This window comes from Oncorhynchus kisutch, linkage group LG26, assembly GCF_002021735.2.
Source record: "Oncorhynchus kisutch isolate 150728-3 linkage group LG26, Okis_V2, whole genome shotgun sequence".
Lineage (NCBI taxonomy): Eukaryota > Metazoa > Chordata > Actinopteri > Salmoniformes > Salmonidae > Oncorhynchus > Oncorhynchus kisutch.
In genome coordinates, this window is record NC_034199.2 from 47,284,005 (window position 1) to 47,310,729 (window position 26,725).

The 26,725-nt window shown below is 40.1% G+C and overlaps 1 protein-coding gene across 4 annotated transcripts in view; it reads right to left on the reverse strand.

Moving 5' to 3' along the window:
* LOC109875775 (myc box-dependent-interacting protein 1) overlaps positions 1-16,217 on the reverse strand; it is a 40,294-nt gene extending 24,077 nt beyond the window's left edge. For 3 of the 4 annotated variants that reach the window (XM_031805410.1, XM_031805411.1, XM_031805409.1), the window contains exons 1-7: positions 15,900-16,217; positions 9,315-9,395; positions 9,160-9,214; positions 7,902-7,996; positions 3,509-3,604; positions 3,243-3,356; positions 2,794-2,886 (exon numbers count right to left, since the gene is read on the reverse strand). In XM_031805410.1, coding sequence (XP_031661270.1) covers positions 2,794-2,886; positions 3,243-3,356; positions 3,509-3,604; positions 7,902-7,996; positions 9,160-9,214; positions 9,315-9,395; positions 15,900-15,986 — 621 coding nt within the window. In that variant the 5' untranslated portion in view covers positions 15,987-16,217. The remainder of the gene's footprint in view (positions 1-2,793; positions 2,887-3,242; positions 3,357-3,508; positions 3,605-7,901; positions 7,997-9,159; positions 9,215-9,314; positions 9,396-15,899) is intronic. The other variant, XM_031805408.1, reaches the window with a different exon arrangement.
* Between the last annotated feature and the right edge of the window lie 10,508 nt (positions 16,218-26,725).

Sequence of the window (26,725 nt, forward strand, 5' to 3'; positions counted from 1 at the left end):
CTAGTCAACTACTAGCCACCTAGTAGTCACCTACTAGCCACCTACTAGCCAACTACTAGCCACCTACTAGTCAACTACTAGCCACCTACTAGTCAACTACTAGCCACCTAATAGCCACCTACTAGCCAACTACTAGTCAACTACTGGCCAACTACTGGCTAAACACTGGCCAAGTACTGGTGAACTACAAGCCAACTAATGGCCAACTACTGGCCAACTACTAACCCACTGCCAGCCAACGACTGGCCAACTACAAGCCAACTACAAGCCAACTACTGGCCAAATAATACTGGACAACTACTGGCCAACTACTGCCCAACTACTGGCCAACTACAAGCCAACTACTGGCCAACTACTGCCCAACTACTGGCCAACTACTGGCCAACTACAAGCCAACTACAAGCCAACTACTGGCCAAATAATACTGGACAACTACTGGCCAACTACTGCCCAACTACTGGCCAACTACAAGCCAACTACTGGCCAACTACTGCCCAACTACTGGCCAACTACTGCACAACTACTAGCCAACTACTACCCAACTACTGGCCAACTACTAACCCACTTCCAGCCAACGACTGGCCAGCTACTACTGGTCAACTACAAGCCAACAACTAGCCAACTACTGGCCAAATAATACTGGACAACTACTGGCCAACTACTACCCAACTACTGGCCAACTACTACCCAACTACTGGCCAACTACTACCCAACTACTGGCCAACTACTGCCCAACTACTAGCCAACTACTACCCAACTACTGGCCAACTACTACTGGCCAACTACAAGCCAACTACTACTAGCCAACTACTACCCAACTACTGGCCAACTACAAGCCAACTACTACTAGCCAACTACTACTGGCCAACTACAAGCCAACTACAAGCCAACTCCTTGCCAACTACTACTGGACAACTACTAGCCAACTACTGGCCAACTACTCACCAACTAGCCAACTACTATTAAACTCCTAACCAACTACCGGCCAACTACTGGTCAACTACTAACCAACTAATGCCAACTACTGGCCAACTACTAACCAACTACCAGCCAACTATTAGCCAACTACTGGCCAACTACTACTGGCCAACTACAAGCCAACTACTACTGGCCAACTGCTACTGGACAACTACAAGCCAACTACTACTGGCCAACTGCTACTGGACAACTACTAGCCAACTAATACTGGACAACTACTAGCCAACTACTGGCCAACTCCTAGTCAACTACTATTAAACTCTTAGCCAACTACTGGCCAACTACAAGCCAACTACTACTAGTCAACTACTACTGGCCAACTACAGGCCAACTACAAGCCAACTACTTGCCAACTACTACTGGACAACTACTAGCCAACTACTGGCCAACTACTCACCAACTAGCCAACTACTATTAAACTCCTAACCAACTACCGGCCAACTACTGGTCAACTACTAACCAACTAATGCCAACTACTGGCCAACTACTAACCAACTACCAGCCAACTATTAGCCAACTACTGGCCAACTAATACTGGACAACTGCTGGCCAACTACTAGCCAACTACTGGCCAACTACTACTGGCCAACTACAAGCCAACTACTACTGGCCAACTGCTACTGGACAACTACTAGCCAACTAATACTGGACAACTACTAGCCAACTACTGGCCAACTCCTAGTCAACTACTATTAAACTCCTAGCCAACTACTGGCCAACTACTGGCTAAATACTGACCAAGTACTGGTCAACTACAGGCTAACTAATTGCCAACTACTGTTTGAGTTGTGATTATGGTTCATTGTTTAGCTAGCTAGCTACATGTCTTAACAAAATACTCCACTATGCATGTAACCATTTCGGGTGTGTCCATCAATTCAGCCTGGCCATCTACTCCGATTTCAGAGCACTCTTGTCTGAGAGTGCCAGAGCGCAGAATAACTGATGAATTTACCAACACTCAACACATGTTGAATATGGCCGGTGTCAGTAAACATTGGCAAAAAAGCGTAATTAAATTGTTGGCAGCAGCACAGTTACAGTCACCAACACTCTGGATAACATGAAAACAGCTTAGCCCAGGTCGGACAAGTAAAGTGGTAAGAGTAGAGTCTCTCATTATGTGTCTGGAAGTAGCTAGCAAGTTAGCCAATGTTAGCCAGTTAGCTTGGGTGCTTGACTGCCGTTGTGAGGTCAGAACATTCGTATCAACCCTACTCATCGGCCAGAGCGTCCAGTGTGCGCTCTGAACGCAAAACACTCTGAATTTACAAACGGACGATCTGACAGCACAGTTGCAGTCACCAACGCTCTGTTAACTTGGGTGCTAACTCTGTTAAAATTAACTTGGGTGCTTGACTGATGTTGTTAGGACAGAATGCTCGAACCAAGCCTTAAAGAGAAGGGTGGGGCTAAAGCTTAAGAGGGTGTGAACGATGCTGAATGAGTGTAGACATAGAAGAGCTCTCCGGTAGGTACCAAAACATTCCAGGGACATTTTCAACCACAAAAAAATCAGCTTTCAAAGCAGAATTACTTTCCCATTGTTCCTCAACTGTAGTGTATATGTGACATACCATTTTGTAGCTCTGAGTCTCTACATAAGACTGATTTGAGCCGGGTCGGTCATACATAGCAAACCATAACTCCCTTGTCTGAAGACAAAGGTTTTGTGTCTGGGAAAGAAACGGTGTAAAATAAGGGCTCTTTCTAAAGGTCTAAAGCTATTGTAGGCAGTCTACAGACTAAAATAGAGTGTTGAGTCCCAATGACAGCAGTAGTCAACAGGGTGGTTGGGAGAGGTGATGGACCCACCTGGTTCCTGGAGAGGTTACTCTGAGCAATGTTGTGGGCTGACAGGATGCCCTGAGCCCAAACTGGTGTGGCCCTTTCCAACAGAGATGCTGGCTAGAGGTGGGAAAAGATGAAAAGATGAAGAGAGGGAGAGAGAGAGAGAGAGCGAAAGAGAAGGAGAAATTAGAGAGAGAGAGAGAAAGAGAGAGAAAGAGAGAGAGAGAGGGACAGAGAGAGAGAAAGAGAGAGAGAGAGAGAGAGAGAGAGAGAGAGAGAGAGAGAGAGAGAGAGAGAGAGAGAGGGAGAGACAGAGAGAGAGCGAGAGACAGAGAGAGGGAGTATTTTCAACAGATTTAATTTACACATATTTAGTTCAGTGTAAATTACTGGCATACAGAGACAACAGATTGATATTAATTGCAGAATTACACAGGATTAAAAGGGCTACATATCCAGAGAGGTCTTGTTACCTTGGTGATCTTGATGCCCCCGTCCTTTCCTTTCTTCCCCTTATTGGTAGAAGAGTGGTTGTGTCTGGCGCTGTCGTAGTCCACAAGCTTCCTGTCACGCTTTGCAATACGAGACTGAAGAAGAAGAAGAAGACGAGCATGTCTCATCACACACAAGTGATGAAAGCAGTTTGATGAAGGCAGCTCAAAGCTAGTCCTCAGGAAGGGAGCACGACGATGAGGAAACTACCTTAAAGATCAGGGAACTGTCTAAGATATGATCATACCTTAATATCAGGGAACTGTCCAAGATACGTGTCCATAGATATCAAAGCATTATCCACCAGCTTCTGATGGAAGTCGGTCCACAGAACATCAGTGTCCTGCAACCCGAAACAAGGAAGTCGATATTAAATTACTGAATGGCAGCCTACCTCAAAGTAGTACAGCTGAATGGCAGCCTACCTCAAATGTGTATCAACCATTCAGCTCCTTAAATAACCCTGAAGCTACGACCTAATAGAAATTCCTAGTACTATCACTTCCACTGAGTGAGTAAAACACAAATTATTTATTTACCTCAAAGTTGTTTCTTCTCTAAGCCTTTATTTACACTGGAGAGAGAAGGATGTGGAGAACAGGGAAGGGACAAAATGAAGGACAAATAAAGCATGAATGAATGAACGAGCACAGATGATAGAAAGCATAGCAAAAGTATAGGTAGTTACTGAGAAGAACACAATGGATATGAACAGGAAGGAGGGAAACAGATGATGTCACAGAGGAGAGGGAGAGCCAAGGACATAAAGCTGCAGTTTGGGATATGGGAAGCTGTTCAACGGTAATTTCAATTAGCAGGGCTGCAGTTTGGGATATGGGAAGCTGTTCAACGGTAATTTCAATTAGCAGGGCTGCAGTTTGGGATATGGGAAGCTGTTCAACGGTAATTTCAATTAGCAGGGCTGCAGTTTGGGATATGGGAAGCTGTTCAACGGTAATTTCAATTAGCAGGGCTGCAGTTTGGGATATGGGAAGTTGTTCAACGGTAATTTCAATTAGCAGGGCTGCAGATTGTTATTTTTTTCGAATCCCAGAATGAGCTTTAATGCAGCTAAAATAGTAATCTTTTGGTAAGATAGACCAGAACCAGAAGCATGCTATGAAAGTTATGGTCTGATTCCAAACTTTCCTACTCAACACATATGTACAGCTCCTACTTCTGTCAACAGAAAGCGGGGATAAAAAGGACAGTCTGAGAGAGAGAGAGAGAGAGAGACTTCTGGTCTTTCTTTAATGATTCATCCTCATTTCATTAAAACCTTACCACCAACAGTCTTGCCACCATTGCCTGTGACAGCCCCTCCCAGTTCTTCCTAACGCACCTCTCCGAGCCCGGGTACACCCCCAAAATATTAAGCCCTTCACAACCCCACTGGGAAAGGGGGATACCTAGTCAGTTGTACAACTGAATGCCATAATCAACATCCACGTCTTCGGCACCAGGGGAACAGCGGGTTAACTGCCTTGCTCAGGAGCAGAATGACAGATTTTTACCTTGTCAGCTCAGGGACTCGATCCAGCAAACTTTCAGTTACTGGCTCAATGCTCTAACCACTAGGCTACCTGCCGCCCCTGCGAACCCCCTGGAAGCAGAGGGGGGGCCCGATCCCTCCATGCCCCACATAACAGAGCTTTGCTCTTGCCCCAGTTCACCTTAGCTGACGAAACTCCCTCGGACACCATATCCTGCCCATCGCTGACCATCACAGAAACATAATCTGCATATGCCGACACTGCTATGCCTGTCAACACACACACTACAGTCTCCTGCGTAGGAGGCCTAGAAAAGGCTCAATGGCTAGTGTATATAACTTCTCTGATAGAGGGCATCCTTGTCTAATGCCCCACATCACCCAGACTGGCCTGCTGAGCCCCCCTCCCACCTTGACCGAACATGACACCCGAGCATACAACATCTTCACACAGGCCAAAAACCTTTCTCCCGAACCCAAACAGATACTCATGATCCACTCTATCAATAGCTTTCTCTTGGTCTAGAGAGACCAGTCCAAAGTTCACATTAGAAACTGGTACACAATATATCCGGTCCTTGTGTACTATAGAGTACAGATGGGAGTTTAGTCTGTTAGCAAGGACCTTGGCAAATATATTGTAGTCCACACAGAGCAATGCCACAGGCCTCCAGTTCTTAAGTTTATACAAGTCTCCTACCCCAACGCACTCATGCAACACGCAAAAGAAGTCCAGTCCAATTATTCCCATTTTGAAACTCCACTTGGAGTCCATCGACCCCCGGTGCACGACCGGTAGACTATAGCAGTTATTAATTCAGACCCATAACCATTCAGACCCATAACCATTCAGATGGTGGTAGACTATAGCAGCTATTAATTCAGACCCATAACCATTCAGATGGTGGTAGACTATAGCAGTTATTAATTCAGACCCATAACCATTCAGATGGTGGTAGGCTATAGCAGCTATTAATTCAGACCCATAACCATTCAGATGGTGGTAGACTATAGCAGTTATTAATTCAGACCCATAACCATTCAGATGGTGGTAGACTATAGCAGTTATTAATTCAGACCCATAACCATTCAGATGGTGGTAGACTATAGCAGTTATTAATTCAGACCCATAACCATTCAGATGGTGGTAGACTATAGCAGTTATTAATTCAGACCCATAACCATTCAGATGGTGGTAGACTATAGCAGTTATTAATTCAGACCCATAACCATTCAGATGGTGGTAGACTATAGCAGTTATTAATTCAGACCCATAACCATTCAGATGGTGGTAGACTATAGCAGTTATTTATTCAGACCCATAACCATTCAGACCCATAACCATTCAGATGGTGGTAGACTATAGCAGTTATTAATTCAGACCCATTACCATTCAGATGCTGGTAGACTATAGCAGTTATTAATTCAGACCCATAACCATTCAGACCCATAACCATTCAGATGGTGGTAGACTATAGCAGTAATTATTTCAGACCCATAACCATTCAGATGGTGGTAGACTATAGCAGTTATTAATGCAGACCCATAACCATTCAGATGGTGGTAGACTATAGCAGTTATTAATTCAGACCCATAACCATTCAGACCCATAACCATTCAGATGGTGGTAGACTATAGCAGTAATTAATTCAGAACCATAACCATTCAGATGGTGGTAGACTATAGCAGTAATTAATTCAGACCCATTACCATTCAGATGGTGGTAGACTAAAGCAGTTATTAATTCAGACCCATAACCATTCAGATGGTGGTAGACTATAGCAGTTATTAATTCAGACCCATAGCCATTCAGACCCATAACCATTCAGACCCATAACCATTCAGATGGTGGTAGACTATAGCAGTAATTAATTCAGACCCATAACCATTCAGATGGTGGTAAACTATAGCAGTAATTAATTCAGACCCATAACCATTCAGATGGTGGTAAACTATAGCAGTTATTAAATCAGACCCATAACCATTCAGATGGTGGTAGACTATAGCAGTTATTAATTCAGACCCATAACCATTCAGATGGTGGTAGACTATAGCAGTTATTAATTCAGACCCATAACCATTCAGATGGTGGTAGACTATAGCAGTTATTAATTCAGACCCATAACCATTCAGATGGTGGTAGACTATAGCAGTTATTAATTCAGACCCATAACCATTCAATCTTCTTGAAGAGAAGTGAAAGCCTTCTGCATCTAATTCTTGTCCTATGTTATTCAAGCATGTCATCAGAACGTTAAAGATAAGGTCAATAAAACACATTTAATTTAACTGGGGAAAGCGAGGAAGGAATGAATGAAGCAATAGAGAGAGAAAGAGGTGGTAGGCTACTGACATTAGGGTAGATATTATGAAAGATATGCAACAGATTTCAAAATTGTTATTACATTTGCAAGCCTATACTTGTAACTGTGTAGGATGCATGTGCTGCAACCTAATCACACGTTCTCTCCCTGCTTCATCACGGTTTGACTTATGTGTGTAATTCCAGTCCATATAACATGGTATAATATAATACAGTACAGTAATACAGTTCACCCTTAAAAAGAAAGCCTACTGATTTACCCAAGAGAGCGTAGCTACATTATGTTTTTCTGTCGTGCATAATGTGCAGTAGTCTACATCATATATTTATTGGATAACAGCACAATGACAAAACATTTTTTTTTTTGTTGCTTAGGCTCATTAGAACGTTCACGCAGATCAAAGCTCTGATCAAATGCAGACATATTTATATGCTTTAGAATGGTTTTGAATGCTTTAGAATCCTTTAGAATGCTTTAGAATGGTTTTGAATGCTTTAGAATGCTTTTGAATAATTTAGAATCCTTTAGAATCCTTTAGAATGCTTTTGAATGAGACTTCCGATTTTAGCGGGAAATACTGGGTTATCTAGTAGGACAGTGATTTATTCTCGGGATGGAACATTTGTAAAATACCGGGAAAACATTCAACCCTAGTGTGTGTGGGGGAGGAAGAGAGAGTTGGAGAGAGAGCACAGTCAGGGAGCGAGAGTGACTGAGGGCTGAGAGACTGCAGGGGCTGAAGAAGAGAGAGAAAGGATAGAAGGATGGGTCAGTGAATTAAATGAATGTGACTTTAGTTGTGATAACTAAAGATGCCCTCTGACCTCAACGATGGAGTCCAAGTCATCTTTGCCGTACCACTCCGGCTCGTACATGTCAGACAGACACTCCTGAAGGTTCTTGGAGGATTCGTGCATCGCTGTAGACAGACAGAGAGACAGACATACAGACAGACAGACAGAAAGGCGGACGGACAGACAGACAGACAGACAGACAGACACGACAGACAGACAGACAGACAGACGGACGGACGGACGGACGGACGGACAGACAGACAGACAGACAGACAGACAGACAGACAGACAGACAGACAGACAGACAGACAGACAGACAGACAGACAGACAGACAGACAGACAGACAGACAGACAGACAGACAGACAGACAGACAGACAGACAGACAGACAGACAGACAGACAGACAGACAGACAGAAAGGCATCAGTGGAGAGGATTGTACAGACCAAAATAAAGACTTATGGACAGATAGCATGAGGGCAGATACAATGAGGGCAGATAGCATGAGGGCAGATACAATGAGGGCAGAGTGTCTTATCGAATCATGTTTCTGCATTGTACATCAACACCTGGCATCTAACTGTTACAATCTCCATTGAGAATTTGTTTTTGTCCAGGACTAAGCTTAATCTATGTCTGGGAATCCAGCCTTAACATGCTTCCACACCGCCAGCGTTGTGTTGCACGAGCCTTGCAAAATATTTACATATACATGCTATTCAGTCATTTCATCCAAACTGCTCGCGAGCGTCAACGAGCGTCTCCGTAGCCAGGCATTAAATAGAACTTGGCTCTATTTTTGACGCTTGACGCTCCGCAAGTCCCGCCTCTCCCATCTCCTCGTTGATTTTTTCAGGAGCCCATATCCACGTGGGTGATAGAGAGATGAACTGGAGGTTCACACTCCAGTCCAGTTGGTGGTGCTAATGCACTTTAAAATCGGTTGACAACCACCAATTCAAATCCATAGAAGAAGAAGTGATTACTAGAAACTAACTTTTATCTGTGGGTTTAATTGTCAGAGTAAAGAAGGTTTTGTGTGACTCAAAATGGGTCCAGTAAAAAAGGACCTCGCTAAATGTCCAGGAATGTTTCATGTGTGGTTTTTGACCTGTCCCCAAATGAATACAGTTTGTTCAGAGTCCATTTTGATATTTCAACCTGCGTGTTTTGATCGTGTCTGATGTGGGATGGACAAAATCAACTATGCGCTCGATGGCGCACGCGGGTGCATGTACGTGCCCGGAGTAGTCAGCGTGTTAGAGTCTCAATTAAATTATAATCTTACTTTGTACTGCAGCCAGGTAGGCTCTAAGGTCTTTTTGCAGTTTGGATCCCTCTGTCTGAGAAGGGAACATAAAACATTTCATTGTACACAGATCATGGCTTTGTTGGAGGAGGCAGATCATGTTTAAAAGACTAATATTGTTTGTTGATTCTTACATATTGTTTGTTGAAGTTGATCACTCCTTCCTCAAATGCAACATCTCTGGTCTCATCTGCTTTACCCAACTTCTGCATTACCTGGAAAAAAATACATTGAACAAAGACATTCATCTTTATCCTGGCCACAGGAGAGGTATATATGTTAAACAATCCTTGTCTCATTTATACAGGAGAGGTATATATGTTAAGCAATCCTTGTCTCATTTATACAGGAGATATACAGGTACGCCCTACAGACTTGGCCTAGCTCCTCATGTATCAGACACCTAGCAGAGGGGGGCAGCAGGGTAGCCTAGTGGTTAGAGTGTTGGACTAGTAACCGGAAGGTTGCAAGTTCAAGTCCCTGAGCTGATAAGGTACAAATCTGTCATTCTGCCACTGAACAGGCTGTTCCTGGGCTGTCATTGAAAATAAGAATTTGTTCTTAATTGATTTGCCTAGTTAAATAGGTCAAATAAAAGAGCTGGTACTCAAAAATAACTGTGTTATGAGTAGAAGTGACTCTTTCCTTCAAATTAAAGGAACTGTTATGGGGAGAACGATGGCCCCAAATTATGACAATCTTTACATGGAACTCTTACAATCATGATCGCATTCTCAACCCTGAGAAAAATACCTTTCTATCCAAGATCAAACTATATCGACGTTATATAGATGATACATTGGCATTAACCTGATGTTCAGTGAAAATCTTTAAAAAGTGGAATGGTCATTTTCGTTTCACCGTGGACTTTGATTACTCTAGCGTCAGCTTCCTTGACATTCTGATCACCAAAGAAAAGGACACGCTCGTCACCGATCTATACAGGAAGCCCACAGATCGAAAGACGCTTCTAAGAAGTGATAGTTTCCACCCCATTCCTCTAAAGAAAAGCCTTCCGATTAGTCAGTTTAAACCTGCGAATCTGACGCTGCTTTCTCCCAACAAAGTACAGTTTTGATGAACAGATTTCGGGATAGAGATTATTCCGAGGAGTGCCTACAATCAGCTGGGGAACGCATCATGGACACTAGCCAATTGGATAGCTTGAAATCCTCAGTATGCAAAAAGACTGACCCGAGGATACAATGTTTTGTGGAATATTCTCCTCTGGGAAATGTGCCATGCAAGATACAATCAAAAAACATTGGCACATTATTAGTTCAGACCCCAGATGATTCAGTTCAGACCACAGATGATTCAGTTCAGACCTCAGATGATTCAGTTCAGACCTCAGATGATTCAGTTCAGAACCCAGATGATTCAGTTCAGACCTCAGATGATTCAGTTCAGACCTCAGATGATTCAGTTCAGACCCCAGATGATTCAGTTCAGACCCCAGATCACAAAGACAGTCTCAGAGTAGATCATTTACAGTGTAATAGATAACTATGCTTTGTTGAAAGGAGAAAAAAAAATTCTGGGGAAACAAATAGCTACTTTGGAGTTGACTACAACTATTTGAGTACAGATTAGAGGTCGACCGATTAATCGGAATGGCCGATTTAAAGTTTTCATAACAATTGGAAATCGGTATTTTTGGGCGCCGATTTGCCCGATTAAAAAAATATACAACAAATAAATGTGTACCTTTATTTAATCTTTATCTAACTAGGCAAGTCAGTTAAGAACACATTCTTATTTACAATGACGGCCTAGGAACGGTGGGTTAACTGCCTTGTTCAAGGGCAGAACGACAGATTTTCATCTTGTCAGCTGAGGGGATCCAATCTTGCAACCTCACAGTTAACTAGTCCAACGCAATAACGACCTGCCTCTCTCTCATTGCACTCCACAAGGAGACTGCCTGTTACGCGAATGCAGTAAGCCAAGGTAAGTTGCTAGCTAGCATTAAACTTATCTTATGAAAAACAATCAATCATAATCACTAGTTAACTACACATGGTTGATGATATTACTAGATATTATCTAGCGTGTCCTGCGTTGCATATAATCTGACTGAGCATACAAGCATACAAGTATCTGACTGAGCGGTGGTAGGCAGAAGCAGGCGCGTAAACATTCATTCAAACAGCACTTTAGTGCGTTTTGCCAGCAGCTCTTCGTTGTGCGTCAAGCATTGCGCTGTTTATGACTTCAAGCCTATCAACTCCCGATCAACTCCCGCGCGCTGTTTCAAACGTCACTCGCTCTGAGCCTTCTAGTAGTTGTTCCCCTTGCTCTGCATGGGTAACGCTGCTTCGAGAGTGGCTGTTGTAGTTGTGCTGCTGGTTAGAGCCCAGGGAGGAGCGAGGAGAGGGATGGAAGCTATACTGTTACACTGGCAATACTAAAGTGCCTATAAGAACATTAAATTGTCAAAGGTTAATGAAATACAAATGGTATAGAGGGAAATAGTCCTATAATTCCTATAATAACTACAACCTAAAACTTCTTACCTGGGAATATTGAAGACTCATGTTAAAAGGAACCACCAGCTTTCATATGTTCTCATGTTCTGAGCAAGGAACTGAAACGTTAGCTTTCTTACATAGCACATACAGTGCCTTGCGAAAGTATTCGGCCCCCTTGAACTTTGCGACCTTTTGCCACATTTCAGGCTTCAAACATAAAGATTTTTTTTTTTTAAATAAAATAAATGAAAAATCAACAACAAGTGGGACACAATCATGCAGTGGAACGACATTTATTGGATATTTCAAACTTTTTGAACAAATCAAAAACTGAAAAATTGGGCGTGCAAAATTATTCAGCCCCCTTAAGTTAATACTTTGTAGCGCCACCTTTTGCTGCGATTACAGCTGTAAGTCGCTTGGGGTATGTCTCTATCAGTTTTGCACATCGAGAGACTGAATTTTTTTCCCATTCCTCCTTGCAAAACAGCTTGAGCTCAGTGAGGTTGGATGGAGAGCATTTGTGAACAGCAGTTTTCAGTTCTTTCCACAGATTCTCGATTGGAATCAGGTCTGGACTTTAACTTGGCCATTCTAACACCTGGATATGTTTATTTTTTAACCATTCCATTGTAGATTTTGCTTTATGTTTTGGATCATTGTCTTGTTGGAAGACAAATCTCCGTCCCAGTCTCAGGTCTTTTGCAGACTCCATCAGGTTTTCTTCCAGAATGGTCCTGTATTTGGCTCCATCCATCTTCCCATCAATTTTAACCATCTTCCCTGTCCCTGCTGAAGAAAAGCAGGCCCAAACCATGATGCTGCCACCACCATGTTTGACAGTGGGGATGGTGTGTTCAGGGTGATGAGCTGTGTTGCTTTTACGCCAAACATAACGTTTTGCATTGTTGCCAAAAAGTTAAATTTTGGTTTCATCTGACCAGAGCACCTTCTTCCACATGTTTGGTGTGTCTCCCAGGTGGCTTGTGGCAAACTTTAAACAACACTTTTTATGGATATCTTTAAGAAATGGCTTTCTTCTTGCCACTCTTCCATAAAGGCCAGATTTGTGCAATATACGACTGATTGTTGTCCAATGGACAGAGTCTCCCACCTCAGCTGTAGATCTCTGCAGTTCATCCAGAGTGATCATGGGCCTCTTGGCTGCATCTCCGATCAGTCTTCTCCTTGTATGAGCTGAAAGTTTAGAGGGACAGCCAGGTCTTGGTAGATTTGCAGTGGTCTGATACTCCTTCCATTTCAATATTATCGCTTGCACAGTGCTCCTTGGGATGTTTAAAGCTTGGGAAATCTTTTTGTATCCAAATCCGGCTTTAAACTTCTTCACAACAGTATCTCGGACCTGCCTGGTGTGTTCCTTGTTCTTCATGATGCTCTCTGCGCTTTTAACGGACCTCTGAGACTATCACAGTGCAGGTGCATTTATACGGAGACTTGATTACACACAGGTGGATTGTATTTATCATCATTAGTCATTTAGGTCAACATTGGATCATTCAGAGATCCTCACTGAACTTCTGGAGAGAGTTTGCTGCACTGAAAGTAAAGGGGCTGAATAATTTTGCACGCCCAATTTTTCAGTTTTTGATTTGTTAAAAAAGTTTGAAATATCCAATAAATGTCGTTCCACGTCATGATTGTGTCCCACTTGTTGCTGATTCTTCACAAAAAAATACAGTTTTATATCTTTATGTTTGAAGCCTGAAATGTGGCAAAAGGTCGCAAAGTTCAAGGGGGCCCGAATACTTTCGCAATGCACTGTATTGCACTTTTACTTTCTTCTCCAACACTTTGTTTTTGCATTATTTAAACCAAATTGAACATGTTTCATTATTTACTTGAGGCTAAATTGATTTTATTTATGTATTATATTAAGTTAAAATAAGTGTTCATTCAGTATTGTTGTAATTGTCATTATTACAAATACATTTATTTAAAATTGGCCGATTAATCGGTATCGGCTTTTTTGGTCCTCCAATAATCAGTATCGGTATCGGCGTTGAGAAATCATAATCGGTTGACCTCTAGTACAGATCTCAGAAAGCAAATACTTTTTATAAATATTTGAATATTGTTAGATTGGCTACCTTCAAATAATGGCAGAACTGTATCTTGAACTGAATGTTGAAGATACAAATATAATGAATAGAGCACACACAATCTCCTATGCTAACTGACAGTCATATTGGATCTACTCAATACATTTCTATGCGAACGTTATGTAAATAAATGTCCATTCTCCTGAATGGTGCATTGTGCATTGCATTGCTTCAGGTGTACATAATCAAGTAAAACCAATTAACTAATGATATTTTGTACAGAGAAGTATAAATAAGTTGTGATGCTCAACTACTGTATGGCTCTTTCAACATATTTTCAACATGCCACTGAAAAGGTTGAAAGATGTAATAGATGTTTATGGTACCTGAAAATATTGCAGAATAATTCAAAGTAATTCGCAAACAGCAAGTTGGATGCTATAACACAGCAAATTATCCATTGTTAAAAACATGTTTTTTTAAATCAACACTGAAAGTGTTGAGTCTGTGGAAACATATAGACACTGGAACAGTGTTCTACTAACAAACTGCTTAGTGTAAAGCCTTATTCAAATATTTCCCAGAAGGCTTTTCCTTTTTAGTAAAAATTGTAGTTACCCCCATGACTGTACTTGTGAGTGACATGGTTGTTGCATTCATCTGTTTTTGGTCCTTCAGACCAGCTAGTCAGATACTAAGCGAATATGTAAAAAAAATGTTTCGTTTTTTTTGCACAATAACATACGTATTTCATAAGGCATTATTCTGAGGGCCTAGTTTTACCCCAATATATGGGCCTGAAACTCATACACATTACTTTGCATCAAAACCATGCCTAACATTATCATATTTCCCAGCATGCTCTATTGCCAGTTTATTTTTATTATTATTTCAATATCTATGTTTGTGAATGTACATTTATTACATTTATTGATTAACCTTATGCTACACAAAGATAATTACATAACATTTTCGAAAACTAATCCAATCAGTTAGTTCGAATTTTTGTCACCCATTACTGAAATGTTTGTTCCAGTTTAAATGCCTTATGTATATATATTCCCATCCAATGTATGTAGTAACTCCCTTTCTATGCAATTATAAAGCACTTTCCTAAATCCTAAGTAACAACAATGTTGATTTGTATATAATCACAATGTTACTGCACATGTATAAAAACTGGATGTTAAGTGTTACTGTGTAACCTTACGTCACTCGCTATTAACATATATTTGTCGTGTCATTTTTAAGCTCAAAAGTTTTTCTCCTGTATTTAAATCTACCTATAGGCTAGATTCATATCAAAGAGCCCTCCATGTGCCCAACCATGTGCTAATGATATTATATCTAGACTAATTCAACTAACTGTTGTAGTTTTTTGGTTCTTCATGACATATTTGGCAGCCATCAAATAAAAAATGGAAAAAACATTTTTTTTCAAATAACTTGCATATACTGTATTCTATTACCTCTTTAACATTTTTCTTCAACTTTGACATTACAGAGTATTTTGGATAGATCGTTGACAAAAAAAAGACAATTAAATCCATTTGAACGCCACTTTGTAACACAACAAAATGTTTTTAAAAACGTGTGAAAAAAAAGGAGTGTGAATAGTTTCTGAAGCAACTGTACATGTTGTCCATCCCCCACCTCCCATCTAGTCATTCCCTCCCTCTGCTGTCCATCCCCCACCTCCCATCTAGTCATTCCCTCCCTCTGTTGTCCAATAGGGATACAAGGCCACTAATACCATCAGGTCATATACCATTTGAATTACAGCTAAATTAGGCAAATCTAACCGGAAACGGAATGCTTTTAGGTTATGGGTGCTGCATGGAATGTAATCGACAAAATTGTTATTGAATAGTCACTGCACTATAGCAGGCCAGATCAGTGAATTCATTTAATTTGCAGAACATAAAATTGGTTTAGCTATACAATTACTTATATCGATCCATTTCTGCATACATATCTATACGTTGGCGGCCGATAGGTATACTGTTAAAAGGGATGAGTGTAATGAAATAACGGATGAATTAAGGACATATCCTGACGACCGTAGGCCTACTAGGTTTTTAAAGGTTGACGGTCATGATGATGCGTCATTGAGTCCTCTCCGGTGATGTCATTTGGATGGAACCAGATATAACGGAAAATAACGCATTTACGTTATTCAATATCTTACCTTCTCTTGGGCCCGTGTTAATTTTTTCTGCACGTTACTGGCAAGTTTCCCCGCAGTAACCCCCTTCCCCATCCCCATCTCTGCCATCTTGTCTTCCGATAAGCTCTCGATTCAATATAAGAAAAATAACGACTCTCTACCGAGGAAGAAGCGACATCAACGTCGACGGAAAAAGTAGTCACCACTCGTGATAGTAGGCCTTTGTAACGGCAACGTTTCGGAACGGGTGTCTGTGTGTGGCGAACAGACCCAGCGAATGGTTTTCCAGTTTCCAGCTATGCGTAGGGTGGCCTACCGTTATGTCCGTCAGATGATAATAATAACCAATGCAGAAGGGTTACCCCTTAAAGCGACAAGCTCACGGAGCCCACTGCTCCATCCAGTATTTACTACTGCAGTTTGCCTTGTATGCACTTGGTGGCGACATTGCTTTGCTCAGCTCACCAAATACAATTTAAAGTCTAGCTTTTGGACTAATGTCTCGGCTTATCTTTTTACTGTGTGAGGAAGTACTGTCAAATCAGTACGGAAACACTACCAGACCAAAACAATAGGCTAGATACAGACAGGCCGAGGTTAGTGTCACTGCATCATACCTACGTACTGTAACTTATTCTGTGGGAACGCAGCCGGTATAGCGCTGTCCATGGTGCTGAATGACTTCTGGTCTACAACTTCGGTACCTGTGGTGGTGCTGAATGGACAGCATAGTTGTGTGTGTGACAGTTGTGGACCAACGATAAAAACACAAGGAAAGGGATTGGCCTATATTTGTCTTCAAATATGCTCTATACACACTATATATACTATACACACTATACACACTATATATACTATACACACTATATATACTATACACACTATACACACTATATATACTATACACACTATACACACTATATATACTATACACACTATATATACTATACACACTATATATACTATACACACTATACACACTATATATACTATACACACTATACACACTATATATACTATACACACTATATATACTATACACACTATACACACTATATATACTATACACACTATACACACTATATATACTATACACACTATATATACTATACACACACACTATACACACTATATATACTATACACACTATATATACTATACACACTATATATACTATACACACACTATACACACTATATATACTATACACACTATATATACTATACACACTATACACACTATATATACTATACACACTATACACACTATATATACTAAATACACAACACACTATATATACTATACACACTATATATACTATACACACTATACACACTATATATACTATACACACTATACACACTATATACACTAAATACACAACACACTATATATACTATACACACTATATATACTATACACACTATACACACTATATATACTATACACACTATATATACTATACACACTATACACACTATATATACTATACACACTATATATACTATACACACTATATACACTAAATACACAACACACTAAATACACTATAAACACTATATAAACATACAGTTGGAAGTTTACATACACCTTAGCCAAATACATTTAAACTCAGTTTTTCCACAATTCCTGACATTTAATCCTAGTAAAAATTGCCTGCCTTAGGTCAGTTAGGATCACCACTTTATTTGAAGAATGTGAAATGTCAGAATAATAGTAGAGAGAATGATTTCTTTCAGCTTTTATTTCTTTCATCACTTTCCCAGTGGGTCAGAAGTTTACATACACTCAATTAGTATTCGGTAGCGTTGCCTTTAAATTGTTTAACTTGGGTCAAACGTTTCGTGTAGCCTTCCACAAGCTTCCCACAATAAGTTGGGTGAATTTTGGCCCATTCCTCTTGACAGAGCTGGTGTAACTAAGTCAGGCTTGTAGGCCTCCTTGCTCGAACAAGCTTTTTCAGTTCTACCCACACATTTTCTATAGGATTGAGGTCAGGGCTTTGTGATGGCCATTCCAATACCTTGACTTTGTTGTTCTTAACACTTCTTAAGGCTAGGGGGCAGTATTCAGAAGTTTGGATGACTGAGGTGCCCAAAGTAAACTACCTGCTACTCAGGCCCAGAAGCTAGGATATGCATATGCATGGTAGTATCGGATAGAAAACACTCTAAAGTTTCAAAAACTTTTTAAACAGTGTCTGTGAGTATAACAGAACTGATTTGGCAGGCGAAACCACGAAGACAATCCATCCAGTAAAAAATATTTTGAGTTCATTGGATTTTACAATGCATTGCTATGGGGAAGCTGAATTATTAGGACCCAGATCGCAGTTTCTATGGCTCCCACTAGATGTCACAAGTCTTTAGAAATTGTTCAATGTTTTTTTTATGAAGTAGTCTTTGTAAGTGTCACTCAGGTGGACTCTAGTCTTTTGGTGTGCGTGAATGAGAGCTCTCCTCATTGTCTTTCTCCGGTATTGGAAACAGTCTATTCCGTCTTAAATTTGATCGATTATTTACATTTTAGGTACCTGAGGTTGGATTAGAAACGTTGTTTGAAATGTTTAGACCAAGTTTACAGGTAACTTATTAGATCCGTTGTAGTCATGTTGGGTGAGTTGGAACCGGTGTATTTCTGAATCAAACACGCCAAATAAACGGACACTTTTGGGATATAAAGAAGGACTTTATCGAACAAAGTGACCATTCATTGTGTAACTGGGACCTTTGGTATTGCAAAAAGATGAAGATCTTCAAAGGTAAGCAATTTATTTTATCGCTATTTCTGACGTTCGTGACGCATTTGTTTGGTTGGAAAATGTTTTTCATGCTTTTGTATTCGGGGAGCTGTCCTCAGATAATCGCATGGTATGCTTTCGCCGTAAAGCCTTTTTGAAATCTTACAAGCGGCTGGATTAACAAGAAGATCATCTTTAATCTGATGTATTACACTTGTATGTTTTATGAATGTTTACTATGACTATTTCTGTGTTTTGAATTTGGCGCCCTGCAATTTCACCGGATGTTGTCGAGGTGGGTTGCTAGCGGAACACCTGCGCCAGAAAGGTTAAGCTATTTTGACACAACTTTGGAAGGATGCTTGGGGTTGTTATCCATTTGGAAGACCCATTTGCGACCAAGCTTTAACTTCCTGACAATGACGAGACAGCCTATAGGGAGGAGGTCAGAGACCTGGCCGGGTGGTGCCAGAATAACAATCTATCCCTCAACGTAACCAAGACTAAGGAGATGATTGTGGACTACAGGAAAAGGAGCACCGAGCACGTCTCCATTCTCATCGACGGGGCTGTAATGGAGCAGGTTGAGAGCTTCAAATTCCTTGGTGTCCACATCAACAACAAACTAGATTGGTCCAAACACACCAAGACAGTCGTGAAGAGGGCACGACAAAGTCTATTTCCCTTCAGGAAACTAAAGGTCCTGAGATCCTCAAAAGGTTCTACTGCTGCAACATCGAGAGCATCCTGACTGGTTCCATCACTGCCTGGTACGATAATTGCTCGGCCTCCGACCGCAAGGCACTTCAGAAAGTAATACGTACGGCCCAGTACATCACTGGGGCAAAGCTGCCTGCCATCCAGGACCTCTACACCAGGCGGTGTCAGAGGAAGGCCCTAAATTAAGCCCGACTAACCGGTGTCTGTATATAGCCTTGCTACTCTTTTTTCAAATGTCTTTTTACTGTTGTTTTATTTCTTTACTTACCTACACACACACACACACACACACATACATTTTTTTCGCACCATTGGTTAGAGCTTGTAAGTAAGCATTTCACTGTAAGGTTTACACCTGTTGTATTCGGCGCACATGACAAATAAACTTTGATTTGATGTCTTGAGATTTTGCTTCAATATATCCACATAATTTTCCCTCCTCGTGATGTCGTCTATTTTGTGAAGTGCACCAGGCCCTCCTGCAGCAAAGCACCCCCATAACATGATGCTGCCACCCCCGTGCTTCACGGTTGGGATGGTATTCTTTGGCTTGCAAGACACCCCCTTTTTCCTCCAAACATAACGATGGTCATTATGGTCAAACAGTTCTATTTCGGTTTCATCAGACCAGAGGACATTTCTCCAAAAAGTACGATCTTTGTCACCATGTGCATTTGCAAACCGTAGTCTGGCTTTTTTATGGCGGTTTTGGAGCAGTTGTCACGAATATTACCGAAGGTGACTCCCCTTCTTGTTCGGGTGGCGCTCGGCGGTCGTCGTCGCCGGTCTACTAGCTATCGCCGATCCGTTGTTCTGTGTTCCTTTGGTTTTGTCTGATTGGTATCACCTGTTTCTTGTTTGGTTGTTAGGGGAGGGTTATATATAGTTTGTTCAGCCCGCTTCTGTTTCGTGCGGGCTTGTCAGTCTGTTTTGTTGTTTGAGTGTATTTTGTTTGTATTTGGGTTTCACGCTGTCCATTTGTTTTTCTACTTTTGGTTCATGTTATGTTTCCGGGATATTAAAGTGTGTTTTTCCCACATCTTTTGCTCTCTGCGCCTGACTCCACACCTCCTCACTAATTTCTCGTAACAGAAGCCCGCACCACGATATGGAGTCAGCAGGAGCAGCGACCACTCCTCTTCCTACTATGGAGGAGAGAGTCCTTCATCACACGTCTATCCTCCATCGCCTAGGATCAGCGATGGATCAGATGATGGAGAGGATGGATCGTTGGGAGAGGAATGGTCTCCTTACTACCCCACCGACCCTCCCCCATCTGGATCCGGTTCCAGCGCTCTGCGCATTACGCCTCCGAGGGAGTACGATGGAGCAGCGACGGGGTGCCAGGGATTCCTGCTTCAACTAGACCTCTACCTGGCCACCGTTCGGCCGGCTACCTCGGAAGAGGAGAGAGTGTGGGTTCTCATCACATGCCTTACCGGTAGAGCCCTGGAGTGGGCTAATGCGGTCTGGAATGGGCCCGACTCAGCGAAGGACAATTACCCGGAATTCACCCGCCGTTTCAGGGCCGTGTTCGATCACCCTCCAGAAGGTCGAGCGGCGGGTGAGAGATTGTTCCATCTCAAACAGGGGATGAGGAGTGCGCAGGACTTCGCGCTGGAGTTCCGGACCTTGGCCGCTGGAGCAGGGTGGAACGACAGGGCCCTGATAGACCATTACAGATGTAGCCTGAGAGAGGACGTCCGTAGGGAGCTGGCCTGTCGGGATACTACACTTAGCCTGGATGGACTAATAGACCTGTCGATCCGGTTGGACCATCTGCTAGCTGCTCGCGGACGTTCTGAAAGGGTCCTGTCAGTTCTATCTCCTGACCCTCCTGCTCCTATTCCGCGTCTAGGGAGATCGGAGGAGGAAGTTCCTCCTGTACCAGTTGTGGCCGGAGAGGGCACATGTCTGGTCGGTGCTGGAGGAATTCATCTGGGAATCGAGAGGGCAGGCAGAACACTCCTCGGTCACCCCAGGTGAGTAAGCACCACACTCTCCCAGAGTTTCCTGTTGGTCACATGTTCCTATTAATTTGTTTCCTTAATTATTCTCCTTCTCTCCAGCATAAGGCACTGGTAGATTCAGGCGCAGCTGGAAACTTTATAGATCGCGGACTCGCTCAGAGGTTGAGGATTCCGTTAGTAATAGTAGACCCCCCTTTTGCCGTGCACTCCTTAGATAGTCGACCATTAGGGTCAGGGCTGGTGAGGAAAGCCACAATTTCGTTGGAGATGATTACGCAGGGGAATCACAAGGAGCGAATTAGTTTGTTCCTTATCGATTCACCTGCGTTTCCAGTGGTACTGGGGATTCCCTGGCTAGCTATTCATAATCCTAGGATTTTGTGGAAACAGGGAACTCTACAGGGGTGGTCTGATGAGTGTTCAGGCAGGTGTGTAGGGGTTTCCATCGGTGCGACAACGGTGGAGAGTCCAGACCAGGTTTCCACCGTGCGCATTCCAGCTCAGTATAATGATTTGGCTATCGTTTTGAGTAAAAAGAAGGCGACCCAATTACCACCCCATAGGCAGGGGGATTGCGTGAAAAACCTCCAGGGTGACGCTGCACTCCCCAGGAGTCATGTGTATCCTTTGTCCCAGGAGGAGACGGTGGCTATGGAAACTTATATCACCGAGGCTCTGGGACAGGGGTACATTCGGCCCTCCATGTCACCTGTCTCTTCGAGTTTCTTTTTTGTGAAGAAAAAAGATGGTGGTTTACATCCGTGTATTGATTATAGAGGTCTAAATTCCATCACGGTGGGTTTTAGTTACCCACTACCTCTCATTGCTACGACAGTGGAATCATTTCACGGAGCGCAGTTCTTCACTAAACTGGATCTCAGGAGTGCTTAAAATCTGGTGCGTATTCGGGATGGAGATGAGTGGAAAACTGCATTTAGCACTACTTCTGGCCATTATGAGTACCTCGTCATGCCATACGGTTTAAAGAATGCTCCAGCTATATTTCAATCCTTCGTGGATGAGATTCTCAGAGACCTGCACGGACAGGGTGTAGTGGTGTATATTGACGATATTTTGATCTACTCCGCTACACGCACTGCGCATGTATCTCTGGTGCGCAAGGTTCTTAGACGACTGCTGGAGCATGACCTGTATGTGAAGGCGGAGAAATGTGAGTTTTCCAAACAATCAGTTTCCTTCCTGGGTTATCGCATTTCCAGCTCTGGGTTGGTAATGGAGGGTGACCGCGTAAAGGCTGTGCGTAATTGGCCGACTCCGACCACGGTAAAGGAGGTGCAGCGGTTCTTGGGGTTTGCCAATTACTACCGGAGGTTTATCTGGGGTTTTGGTCAGGTAGCTGCCCCTATTACCTCATTGCTGAAGGGGGGGGCGGTGCGTTTACAGTGGTCAGCAGAGGCGAACATAATGTACAGTATTTACACTATATATACTGTACATACCAAATACACTATATATACTATAGAAATTATACACACCATATGCACTATATTTACTAAACACTATATACACTATATATATTACATACATAATACACAATATACACACTATACATACTATATACACTCTTTACACTATACACACTATATATACTGTACATACCACATACACAATATTTACTGAACACTATATACATTGTCTATATTACATACACAATACACAATATACACACTATATAAACTATATAAACTATAAACACCATATATACTGTACATACTATATACACTATATACACTATATAACCTGTACATACTATATACAGTATTTACACAATATATACTGTACATACCAAATACACTATATATACTATAGAAATTATACACACCATATACACTATATTTACTAAACACTATATACACTATATATATTACATACATAATACACAATATACACACTATACATACTATATACACTCTTTACACTATACACACTATATATACTGTACATACCACATACACTATATTTACTGAACACTATATACATTGTCTATATTACATACACAATACACAATATACACACTATATAAACTATAAACACAATATATGCAGTATATACTATATATACTATATACACTTTTTACACTATACACACTATATATACTGTACATACCACATACACTATATATACTATATAAACTATATACACTATATTTACTAAACACTATATACACTATATATATTATACACACAATTCACTATATACACACTATAAATACTATATACACTATTCAAACTATATACCCAATATATACTGTACATACCGCATACACTATATATATATTATATACACAATGTATAATATATACACTATATACAGTATACACACTATACATACAATATATACACAATAGACTATTTACACAACACATTATTCACACTATATAAACTGTATATACTAAAATATTAACTATATAAACTATACAAACTGTATACTCTATATCAATCAATCAAATGTATTTATTAAGCCCTTCTTAAATCAGCTGATGTCACAAAGGGCTGTACAGAAACCCAGCCAAAAACCCCAAACAGCAAGCAATGCAGGTGTAGAAGCATATACACTATGTACACAATATATAGTATATACACTATATACAAGATACACACTATACATACTCTATATACACAATGCAAACTATATACATGATATACACTATATATGTACTAAAATACACTATACACACTATATACACTATATAAAAGATATGCACTACATACTATATACACTGTACATACTATATACACTACATACACTATACATACTATATAAACAATATACACTATGTACACAATACACACCACATACATATAAATACACAATACACAACATACTATATACACTATATTCACCATATATACTATATACACTATTTACACTATGTACACTATACACAGTGTACAGTATACACACTATACATACACTATATACACCATACACACTATATATATGATATAGTATGAACACTATATATACTATGCAATATATACACTGCATATACTATACACTACACTCTTTGTACACTATTTATACTATACATTATACTCTTTATACACTATATATATCAAATCAAATCGAATCAAATTTATTTATATAGCCCTTCGTACATCAGCTGATATCTCAAAGTGCTGTACAGAAACCCAGCCTAAAACCCCAAACAACAAGCAATGCAGGTGTAGAAGCAATATGACATCATATTCTCTCTACACTATATATACTATACATTATATACTATATACACTATATACAATATATACACACTATTTACACTTTATACACAATATGTACTGTATAAACTATACATTTTACACGCTATACATACACTATGTACACAATATATACAATACACTATAAACACTATTCGTGCTATACACTCTATACACTATATACACAATACAGTATTCACACTATATACACTATTTATACTGTAAGCTATATACACTCTATTTACTATACACTCTATACACTATATATATTATACACTATATACACTATACACTATATACACAATACAGTATTCACACTATATACACTATTTATACTGTAAGCTATATACACTCTATTTACTATACACTCTATACACTATATATATTATACACTATATACACTATACACTTTATACATAATACAGTATTCACACTATATACACTATATATACTACAAAATATATACACTATGTTTACCATGCACTATATACACTAGATATGCTATACACTATATACACTATATATATTATGCACTATATACACTGTATATGCTATACACTATGCACAGTTTATACACATTTTTTAAATGTTTTAATCTCTTATTCTTATCCATATTTTTTTAAACTGCAATGTTGGTTTGTGGCTCGCAAGTAAGTGTTTCACTGTAAGGTCTACCTACACCAGTTGTTTTCGGCGCATGTGACGAATACAATTTGATTTGTTTTGATTTAATACAGTATATACACAATATATACTATATACACTATATGCTATATACACTATATATACTACCTGGTATAAACTCTATATATACTATACACTATATACACTACATATACTATACACTGTATATACTTTACACTATATACACTATATACAATATATGTACTGCATACTATGTTCACTATATATACTATACAATATATATACTATATATACTATACACTATATACGCTAAATATACTACACACTATATACACTCAGCATACTATACACTATATACACTAAATATACTACACACTATATACACTCAGCATACTATACACTATATACACTAAATATACTACACACTATATGCATAAGTATACTATACACTATATACACTAAATATACTACACACTATATGCATAAGTATACTATACACTATATACACTAAATATACTACACACTATATGCATAAGTATACTATACACTATATACACTAAATATACTACACACTATATGCATAAGTATACTATACACTATATACACTAAATATACTACACACTATATGCATAAGTATACTATACACTATATACACTAAATACATATATCAAATCTAAATCAAATCAAATGTTATTTGTCACATACACATGGTTAGCAGATGTTAATGGTCACATGGTTAGCAGATGTTAATGGTCACATGGTTAGCAGATGTTAATGGTCACATGGTTAGCAGATGTTAATGGTCACATGGTTAGCAGATGTTAATGGTCACATGGTTAGCAGATGTTAATGGTCACATGGTTAGCAGATGTTAATGGTCACATGGTTAGCAGATGTTAATGGTCACATGGTTAGCAGATGTTAATGGTCACATGGTTAGCAGATGTTAATGGTCACATGGTTAGCAGATGTTAATGGTCACATGGTTAGCAGATGTTAATGGTCACATGGTTAGCAGATGTTAATGCGAGTGTAGTGAAATGCTTGTGCTTCTAGTTCCGACCGTGCAGTAATATATAACAACTCATCTAACCTAACAATTTCACAACAACTACCTTATATACACATGTGTAAAGGAATGAAAAAGAATATGTACATAAAAATATATGGATTAGCTATGGCAGAACGGCATAGGCAAGATGCAGTAGATGGTATTGAGTACAGTATATACATATGAGATGAGTAATGTAGGATATGTAAACATTATATAAGTGGCATTGTTTAAAGTGACTAGTGATACCTTTATTACATACATTTTATAAATGTTTCACTCTTTATGCGATGCTCACTGCAGAGAACAAGCCACAAAGAATTATCACTGAATTATTGTAATGTTTGTTTATGTGACAATTAATCCTGCCGATTTTCCATGAAAATGAAATGCACTTCATTCATCATTCATTCACAAGTTTAAGATAGTTTAGATAGCCAGATCTATCTTAAAATTGTTTTGTTTTTTAGCTGACATGGCTAATGGAGTGACTGACATAACAA